Source organism: Epinephelus fuscoguttatus, linkage group LG13, assembly GCF_011397635.1.
Source record: "Epinephelus fuscoguttatus linkage group LG13, E.fuscoguttatus.final_Chr_v1".
Lineage (NCBI taxonomy): Eukaryota > Metazoa > Chordata > Actinopteri > Perciformes > Serranidae > Epinephelus > Epinephelus fuscoguttatus.
Window position 1 is genome coordinate 32,695,120 of NC_064764.1, and position 10,145 is coordinate 32,705,264.

At 44.4% G+C, this 10,145-nt stretch overlaps 1 protein-coding gene across 1 annotated transcript; it reads right to left on the reverse strand.

Moving 5' to 3' along the window:
* Nucleotides 1-385: 385 nt before the first annotated feature.
* Nucleotides 386-9,627, reverse strand: serpine3 (serpin peptidase inhibitor, clade E (nexin, plasminogen activator inhibitor type 1), member 3). The gene is made up of 10 exons (XM_049594077.1): nt 9,607-9,627; nt 8,326-8,657; nt 6,591-6,920; nt 4,490-4,717; nt 3,384-3,626; nt 1,609-1,807; nt 1,419-1,519; nt 1,212-1,298; nt 993-1,076; nt 386-468 (listed from the first exon to the last, which is right to left on the reverse strand). The coding sequence occupies exons 2-10, from the start codon at nt 8,396-8,398 to the stop codon at nt 416-418; spliced, it is 1,398 nt and encodes a 465-aa protein (XP_049450034.1). The 5' UTR covers nt 8,399-8,657; nt 9,607-9,627; the 3' UTR covers nt 386-415.
* Between the last annotated feature and the right edge of the window lie 518 nt (nt 9,628-10,145).

Sequence of the window (10,145 nt, forward strand, 5' to 3'; positions counted from 1 at the left end):
TGGATCAGATACACACCGAATAAACACAGACTCTGGTTCGCTCCAGAACTCCACCCGTTTCTCCTGCTTTTCCACAGAACAGCCTCCTTAATTGGAAATTTGTCTGTGACAGTGAAATCACTTAAAGTCGTTAAAAATTCCCATTAATGGAAGAAAGGGCCAAAACACACTGAGCGTAAAAACATGTATTAAAATTTTATTTACAGACATGTACAAAAATATTGTCCCTCTTCCTGAAGTGTCCGTGGGCCCTCCCGTTGGTCCACAAATAAATACCAGTAGTGAAATAAGGGGGTCGGGGGAGTGTGTGTGTGTGTGTGTGTGTGTGTGTGTGTGTGTGTGTGTGTGTGTGTGTGTGTGTGTGTGTGTGTGTGTGTGTGTGTGTGTGAGTGTGTGTGAGAGGTGTTTGGGTATCTTAGGGTGCTTGGTCCGCTGGATTCATCACTCGGCCCATGAACAAGATGGATCCTGGAATGGAAAACACAGTAAAGATAAGTTTCAGTTTCTTCTTTGCTTTAAAGGATCATACCAGTGTTTTTGTGAGTTTGAAATACTAAAAGACACAGTGTGAAGATTTTGAGTGAATATTAGCGCACCCTGTTGCATTCAGGCCGGTCATTGAACTGTTCCTGTGGCGGTGTGTTTTTTGATACTAACACCAGGGGTCGCCAAATCTGAAATATTCAAATCCTGCATGTTGGGCGTTTAACTGCAAATCATGCAGACTTAGGGTGCCTTCAGACCTAGAGTTGTCTTGCTTTGGTCCGAATCTGGGACTAATTTTGTCACAAAGTTGTATACTCAATCTCAGTCTAATCACTGGCTCTGTGCAATACTCCTGTATGCAACCCTGTTGGTAGGAGCTCCACCCTCTGGGAGTCTGGATTGGTTGTAGAGTCAAAACATGGAGACTACTGGCATGTTCCTTTAAGCGGCACAGCTGGATTTGGAGTGGGAAACATGTGTAATGTATTTACAGTGTAAAAGAATACCTGTGTTAATCTGTCGTAGAAGAAATAAGAACGGCCGGTCCGCTTTGAAAACAGGAGCACGGGATCGTTTGAGGAGCACCATCGCTGCAAGGTCAAAAAATACTGGTTTATTATCCCATAATCTGTTATTCTGTTAAATAAATTATTACAGGCAGGCAGAATCATGTTTAAATGTATAATAATCTGTTTAATTTCATTATTCTGCAGAGCATCTCTCACCTGTAGCAGCAGTTGCTTTTGTCCCATCTTCTGTGACTTCTATTCTCACTTCATGGAAAGCATCTGACACGTAAAGACTCTCCTCCACTGCAGGAGGAAACAAACTGTGAGCTGCCAGCAGAGCCACAGGCATCAGTGTGTCACCTGCAGCTTATGGTACGCTACGCTGTTTGTGATCTGCTTGTTCTAACAAGTTGATGTACTGACCTGATATTCCAGTGAAATCAGCTGCCGTCGGGTTGAAGGCGTCGCTGATGCCCATGGCGGGAAGCACTGACCTCAGGTTGAACTTGTTCTGCATTCTGAACCTGTGAACGCCAGACACAACAATGTTTGTACATCATCTCAAAGATGTTGAGTCTTAGAATCATCTTGAAACAGAATGCATGATCTTGACCTGGGTAGGAATATGTCCATCTTGATTCTGCGCAGGCCGGTGTCCCAGGAGGCCAGCTGGCGAGCGGTGAGTTGGGACTCGAGGGAGGACAGCGGCGTCTTCCTCTCGCTGGGCAGGACCACCTGCAGGCTGAGAGAGCGGCCCAGGTATGGCAGCTCCAACACGGTGTAACGCTGATCTGATGCTGTCCTGAACTGACCTACGAGGGAGGGCGACAAGTTCAGGTATGCAACCTCTGACTTGTAAGATGTCAAAAACAGTGTTATCAGTGACTTCAAGGGTAGCTTTGTATTTTCCAACCTGGACACTATGTTTACATTTTTGCATTGAAGTGACTGGGAACAAATAAAATTGGTCTTATATTGAGCGAGAGTACTGCATCCAACAGCCCTGAGACAGATTTCTGACACCATTATGGAAAGGATCCCAACAGAGATAGACCTCATTGTTGAAGAGTGAGATCCTTCTTTTTGTACACAAAATGTAAAACACACTTCATTCAGAATCACCTCCAAATCAGAGGCCATGGTTCTCTGCCAGAAACCGGTGGACTGGCCCGTCCTGGTTGGGAGAGACTTACTGCCTCAAGTGGGGAAATTCAACCATCTCACGGTCTTGTTCATAAGTGAGGTAAGAATGGAGTGCCATATGGATTGGCAGTTTGGTGTGGCATCTGCAGTGATGTGGGCGCTGCGCCGGACCATCGTGGTGAAGAGGGAGCTGAGCCAGAAGGCAAAGCTTTCGATTCACTGGTCCATCTACGTCCCAACCCTCACCCATGGTCATGAGCTCTGGGTAGTGACCGAAAGAATGAGATCGCGAATACAAGCGGCCGAAATGAGTTTCCTCCCCTTAGAGATAGGGTAAAGAGCTCGGACATCTGGAGGGAGCTCGGAGTAGAGCCGCTGCTTCTGCGTATAGAAAGGAGTCAGTTTAGGTGGTCCGGGCATCTGATCAGGATCCTCCTGGGCGCCCTGTTAGAGGCTGGAGGGATTACATATCTCATCTGGCCTGGGAATGCCTCGGGTATCCCAGGAGGAACTGGAAAGTGTTTCTGGGGAGAGGGACGTCTGGGGTGCTTTGCTTGGCCTGCTGGCCCCATGACCCGGCTTTGGAGAAATGAATGAAAATGGATGGATGGATTTCATTCAGAGTGGAAACCAACTCAGGTTTGGTTAAAATAAACCCTTCATTTACCCAGTTAGATGTGAAAACATGCTGGGTCTATACACAATATGTGTGTAATGTAATGGGCTGTTTCTAGTGAAATGAAAGGATCTACTCTTTAACACAAAGGTCTGTCTCTGTAGGGATCCTTTCCATAGTGTTGTCAGATGCTTAGAATCAGTCTGAGCCTGTCAGTGGCAAAACAGGCACTATTTGTGGACGTACACTGACGGTGCGAACATGTCCCGAGTGGTTACATTGCAGCCTGTCTTCCTCACTACTGAACCTCTTTCAAAAATGGTTGTTCCCATGAGTCACTTAAACAGGAAAATAAGGTCCAGGGTGAAACATACCGAAGTTACATCTTTAAGTGAAGTTTTGAGGTTGCGTATTTTACCTGATCAATAGCTAAAAAAACAAAGATGGGATATTTGGAATGAGATAAAACTTAAAGAAACCAGCAACAGTATGAGTTATATATAACTATATAGTGGGCAGTTACTTTTCAGTATGATGGGTTTGTTACAACAGCTGTGTTGATGGGAAAATGAATTGTTTTTTAGAGTGAAAGGAAGGATGGATGATGGATGATGGATGGCGTCTCTTACCAAAGCTGACCTCTGTAGCCTGATACATCATGGGCACCTTAACCACACTCCCATCAGACAGCATGAAGGGCAGGTTCTGGGTGTTGGTGAACAGGAACTGTTTCTGCCAGACGCCCCTGAAGGCCACCGTGTTGACCAGCGCCATCTGCAGCCGGTGGCCCCACCACAGGGCCTCTGCCTGGGCCTCGCCCGAGCCCGACAGCTCCCCACTGCTGCTTCCTGCCTGGAGGGGCCACGACTCATCTGGGAGGTAACAAGGGAGGGGCAGAGGTCAATGTGAAGGTATGTTATCTGCAGCTGAGCTCTTTGCAGTGTCTGGACTGTTGGCTAATGTGGTCTGATGTAACGGACAGAGGCATTTGTAAATACATCCAGTGAAGGTTTGGTGGGATGGAGGAAGCACTGACTGTGAAGTGTCATTAGAGAAAACTGTAACTGACACCATGACATTGCGGTTGTGAGTCTACATTAAAAACATTACTCAAAAACCTTTGACACTGGTTCACAACGTGGAGATCGACATCCTCTAGTCGTTCAGTTTGTAATAAAACCACCAAATTTGGGCATTGCAGACTGGCATTCTGCTGACCATGGTGGCAAAATCCAATATGGCCGCCACCTAAAACAGTTTTGGCTATAACTTTTGAACCAGATGTGCTACAAATGCAAACTTGGTGTCTATATTACGGTTTATGGCCACAAGAAACACATGGGAATGGTTATTTTTATGATTGGATGCATCAAGACATCTAATTTGCATATTTCCACGATGGCGGCAACATAAAATATATATATTTTTTAACTCTTACGGAAAACTTGGAGTCTATTTCACATTTTTAAGAATTAGAAACACATTGGAACACTCAGATTTATGATTTATTTTTAAATCATATTGTATTTTCTTTATGCTCTCTAATTTGCATATTACCAATATGGCTGCCGTCCCAAAAATTTAACTTATACACCCATTTTCACCCAGATTGAGTTGTAATGTTTCCATGTTGAGATTTCATAAACATAGCCAGCCAATCAGGACATGCCTACCCAAATATGTGCGAATATATATTATCAAGGCTCTGACTGTTTTACGAAGCTGTCCTGCTCACCGTGGTTGTTCCCCACTCGCTCCAGCTGCCCGCGGGTGTGGTTGGGCTGGCTGAAGTTGGCTCGGACCACGCTGGTGTAGGCCCAGGCTGCTGCGTGCTGTGTGAAGTCAGTCAGGAGCTGGATGCCGCACTGTATGAATAACGTGCAGGTCTGCTGCAGCTGCATCCCCTGGCTGGTGTTGCTTGTGTCGCTGTGTGAATGCAGCAGGAAGTCTTGTACCTGGGCATCTGGAGGACACAGAGGACAGGTCAGACATGATGGTGCGTTACGAGATGCAGGAAGCTGATGAAAAGCAGTTTCAGCATCTATGTCTCTTCTACTCTGCTACACATCTGATCCTCAGCTCTGTCAGAGACGTATAATTCACACCACTTTAAAAAAAAACAAAACAGGTGGAATATGGCTCATAAACGTCTCTACAACACAAGAATCATCACTGAAATGCATTCAGCACAACAGCCTCTGGCTTGTTTCATCAGCAACTTAACTGAGTTTGCACCATGTCCCCGCAGGACTGTGCGCAAACAAATGCTCATTTGACTTAATTTTGGCTTTGCTTAACACAAATTTCATCAAGTCTGCTGAGCGGCACAAACCACAGGGATCTTATCATCTGATAAACTCCAGACAGTCTCGGATAAAATGATCCAAATTGAAGCCAAACACAGATTCTCTCACGACGGCAGCATTTCATTAGTGCACAGCATTTATTAAAACGCAGTAAATCGTAGGTGCCTCCTCTCAGTCTTGTGATTTGTTTTCTTTTATTTAATTTTTGGTGTTGCTCTTGTTGTTGGATGTTGTCTTTTTTTTTACAGGAATACACTGATTTATCATCAGGGTTCAAACACATGTTCCCTTTTTAAAGTTCCATACTTTTCCAGACTCAGATTTCAAGACTTCTTGCTAGATTTTTTAGACCATATTTGACATCTGAGTACAAAGAGCTGCATGTTTATGTTATATAATCTCTATTATATTCGAGATTGTCAAGCCAGCCCTCAGAAAACTTGCATTTACCTGAAGTGGCCCTTCAGTTCACACTCCCTGACAGAGCATTGGACAATGTTCCACTGTCAGACATCTCTTCCTACAGAAGGAGTAACCTAACCGCTTCTACCTATATTCTTATTATGTGCCCTAATCTATGCACCAGCCCTCACCCATGGTCATAAGCTCTGGGTAGTGACCGAAAGAATGAGATTGCAGACACAAGCAGCTGAAATAAGTTTCCTCTGTGGGCGTCTGGGCTCAGCCTTAGAGATAGGGTGAGGAGCTTGGACATCTGGAGGGAGCTCGGAGTAGAGCTGCTGCTCCTGTGTGTCGAAAGGGGTCATTTGAGGTGGTTCGGGCATCTGATCAGGATCCTCGTGGGCACCTCCTGTTAAGAGGTGTTCCAGGCACGTCCAACTAGTAGGAGGCCCCAGGGCAGACCCAGAACACACTGGAGGGATTATATATCTTATCTAGCCTGGGAACGCCTTAGGGTCCTCCAGGAGGAGCTGGAAAACGTTGCTGAGGAAAGGGATGTCTGGAATACTTTGCTCAGCCTGCTGCCTCTGCAACCCGGCTTTGGGTAAGCGGTTGAAAATGGTTGGATGGATGGATAATAGACAAAAGAACTGATAATTTATGTAACTTATACGTTCAGCCCGACTTTATCCTCATGTTTTAGCTCAGGTTAGTTTAGAATCATGCCAGACCTTCTTTTGGTGCTGATGGAAATAATCTTTAGATCACAGCTGAGGTATTCGGCTAAATTAAAGCCCAGTATCATCAGTTTCCATCCCTGACTGACATGTGAGATCACATCATGGAGGTAAAAGAAACAGCAGCTCCAGCTCTCGTTTTGTTTGTGATTAAACACAGTGACCCCTCGACCCCGGGGCCGAGCTGCAGGAGTGGTTAATGAGATTAGAGTTGGTGTGGAGGCAGGTATTATGGCTCCAGACACCACTGTGCTCTGCAGGGCCAGCAGCAGCAGCAGCACTGCTCCACGCCACCTGGTACCAACAGCACTGAGAGCCACCGACAACCTCTCCAACCTCACTCCCACAGCATGAGGAGCAGCTAATATCAAACACCTGAGATGACTCCTACCCTTCACGCTGTATCCGAGCGTTCCCTCCAGCTGAGCCAGTGTGTTGCCCCTGGCGCCGAGCTGCAGCAGCCCCAGAGACAAGGAGACGCTCGCTGGTGACACGATCAGGTTGGAGTTGTTCTCTGTCTCGGTGAGTGTCTGGTAGAGGCTGACAGTGAACCTGGTGTGCAGCTCTGCCATGCTGTCCTGAAGGCTGCCGTTACAGTGGCTTCGCTCCACCAACCAGAGGCAAATGAAGAGTGAAGCCAGTGGCAGGCGACACATGTCCTCAGTGCTGCAGGAGGGGGAAGTGTCCACAGGTTGCAACGGGTGGCCCAAAAAACTAAATCCTGTGAGATCAAGAGAGAGAAATTAAATAACCTACTGAGGTCAGTGAGGTCAACCAGCAGGCAGAGACTCAACAGTGGGATCAGTAGCAACACTGTGATGATGATATCGTTTTACCAAAATCTGAGAAAGTTCTCAACTTATACTGCACGTGTGCTGATTTACAACCACTTTGTCTCATGTAATGCATAAATACTGAACACAATTTGTTGCATTACATCTGACTGTCATTACTCTGTAAGCACATAGGCGTAGCTTTCAGGTGGGAAGCAGGGGACACCTCCCCCTCAGTATTTGGACCATGCATTTGCCCACCCAAATAAAAAAGGAATGTAGCAGAGGACTTTTAATTTGTCAAAATTTAACACATTTACTGCATAAATTGATGCAGAAAAGCCACAAATTGGTGCATATGCATTCACAAGAATGCAGGAAATTAAGTGTTTGACGCTCCAAATTTTCTGGCAGAGGACCCCAAAGCCCCTGTTTCATGTCTGTCTGTCTCCCCAAATGTTAAAACAAAACTTACACCTTTGCATATGTTGTTTTGCGTGCATTTATCGTAATGTGTCAACCTGAAGTCATAAAAAATGGGCGCTTGGTCAGTGACTTCTGCCGTCAGGGTTGGGGGGGAGACGCAGCAGGACAAGAACGCAAGTTATTTTGGTGAAAGTCCAAGTGGGGCGGCTGGGAGAGGTGGTGGATAGGTCCAACAAATGTTGCCTTTTACTTGGGAGAGCGGTGTTCACGTCCCTTAAGATTATAAAGCTAAACCCTGATGAGTGAGCTCGAATGAATTGAATTTCTTAAATTGCAAAATAAAGTTTAGTTGACATATTAAAACTAAAAGTCTCACAAATTTTTATTTTTTTTATGTTAAAATATATAACAGGCAAAAAATGATAAAATGAATTTAATAATTTGATATTTAATCTGATTTTTAATTTAAACTAAATTCAGTCAAAAACATTATTTTTTTTTTTTTTTATGTATTTATTTATTTATTTTTCTTGGAGGTCTTCAAGTTCAAGTGGTTCAACTGGAATTACAAAAAAATATAAATAAAAAATTAATAAATTAGCTTCACTTTGACCAGCTGCAGCATTAAACTGTTGCTTGCCCATTAATGCATAACATTATGATAATATAATTTACACATCATAGTAATTATAGTAATTTAGCACTCTGCATAGGTCTGTAGGCACTTTTTATTTCTACTAGACCACTTTTACATTGTTGCACTGCTACTTCAACTAAATGATCTCCTTACTCTGCACTAGCCAACATAAAATGTAGAAATATAAATATAAGCCTACTGAACTGTTTTGTCCCCTTAGATAAAATATCACTGATGATTTTCCGCTGATGTCTCAGCTCAGGTGAGATGATGACAGGTGCGGGTCCTACCTGCGGACAGGTGAGGGACAGGTGAGGTAGTATCCTGTAACTCCAGCTGTTCTCTCAGACTGCCTCCAACCATTCAGCCTCTGCAGGGGAGCTTGTGTCCTATCTGTCTGTCCCCGGCTCTCAGTCACTGTCTCGGTCCTGTCTGTCCCCCGGCTGGCTGGCTGGCTGGCTGGCTGTCTGTCTGTGGGTCTCTGGTCCGGTCCTCCGGTCGTGTCTCACTGAGGCAGTCTGTAGTCATAAGACCGTGTTTAAAGGGGAACGCTCCGCGCCGGGTTGGCGGTCTCCGTCGGCGATGTCCGTACCACTCGTCCGGGATTCCTGCCGCTCCGGGGCTATAAGGAGCCAGGCGGAGGGAGGCATGTCACTGACCAGCAAATCCCAAACCGGGCAGAGGGAAGGAGAGGGGAAAAAAAACACAAACAAAAAAACATCCACACACGCGCACAACAGGACACAGGCACGCGTGCATAAAAGTTTTCTGACATTAATAATTGTTGGCAGCTAGTGTGGACAGTTTGGGGACTGTTGGTACAGTAGGAAATGTTCCCATGAACATTATCAGTTCATTCTGTGGATCGTTTAGTCAGTTCCACTGATTTTACAAAGATATTTTCAATGTTTTATTTAAATGCTGTGAGCACTATCCACTCATAAATCCTGGATTAAGAAATAGCCTAACTGAATTAATGGTAGCAGGCTAATTCCTGTCCATGTGTAATAATGGTTCATCTAAGTAACTTATTGCAGGCTGCAAGAACATCTGCACATATTACTGTGAACAGTTTTTGGGATTATTTCTTCAGTAGAAAAATTCTACACACAAATAAAAAATTGTAATTATGCAACAGTAGGGAGTTATGTAGGATTTATACTTCTGCTCAAAATCAATGCCTTACCCTACACTGCAGCCTGATGTGCATCTCCCCAGAAATGTAGCCTAACTACACTTCATGGCGACGCAGAGACCATGAAACCATTTCCCTCAGTGGAAACAAAGCTTTTATTTACTTTAATTTCACAGATAAAAAACAATAAACTGTGAAGACAATAAAGCCTCCACAAAAATAGCATTTTAAGTCTTGTGTGTGATTTATCCTGGCTTCATATGAGCAGAGGAAAAGTTTGCTAGCTGCTAGGCTAATTTATACAATGTAAAATGCCATAGGCTTTTGCTAATAATGTTAGCATGTTGTATTAGTTTGGAGAATGTCTTTAGTATAAGACAGTTGTTTTGTCTGGGAACTTTGTGAGCTATAATGGAGCTGAATGTTGTAATGTTACCTTTGTTAAATGTTGCTGTTGTCCCTGTGTCCCTGTCATGTGAGTAGAGGAAAAGTCCGCTAGCTGCTAGGCTAAATTATACAATGTAAAATGCCATAGGCTTTTGCTAATAACATTAGTATGTTGTATTTGTGGGGGAAATGTGTCCAGATGAAGACAAGTGCTTTGTCTGTGAATGCTGCGAGTTATAGTGAAGCTGATTTGTGTACTTGTGTTTGAAATTGTCCCCACTGCAGCACAGTGCGTCATGTGACGCATATCAAGTGCCACCCCTAGCACACACTTGACATGTCACGGTGCAGCTCATCAACTGATGACCATGTTAAGTTGTCACTACTTTTACTGAAAGATCTATACTTCCTCCACCTCTGCATTAGCCTAAAATCATGTGTGGATACAACCTAATTAAACTAAATTTCTCACCTGAACTGCCAAATCTCCAGAGCTATGACTCACCAGGCAATATTTTTTTGGCCATTGTCTTTATAAGACAGGATTGTGGGTCATGCACATTGGTTATTACCTCAGCCAAGGAGGTT

What these genes read in the sequence shown, in the direction of transcription:
- serpine3 (XM_049594077.1), bottom strand. Translation starts at nt 8,398, where the DNA reads ATGGTTGGAGGCAGTCTGAGAGAACAGCTGGAGTTACAGGATACTACC. An exon ending in GCGAGTGGGGAACAACCACG is followed by an intron (nt 3,627 to 4,489) that starts GTGAGCAGGACA and finishes GTTACCTCCCAG; the next exon opens with ATGAGTCGTGGCCCCTCCAG. An exon ending in ATGGACATATTCCTACCCAG is followed by an intron (nt 1,520 to 1,608) that starts GTCAAGATCATG and finishes TGGCGTTCACAG; the next exon opens with GTTCAGAATGCAGAACAAGT.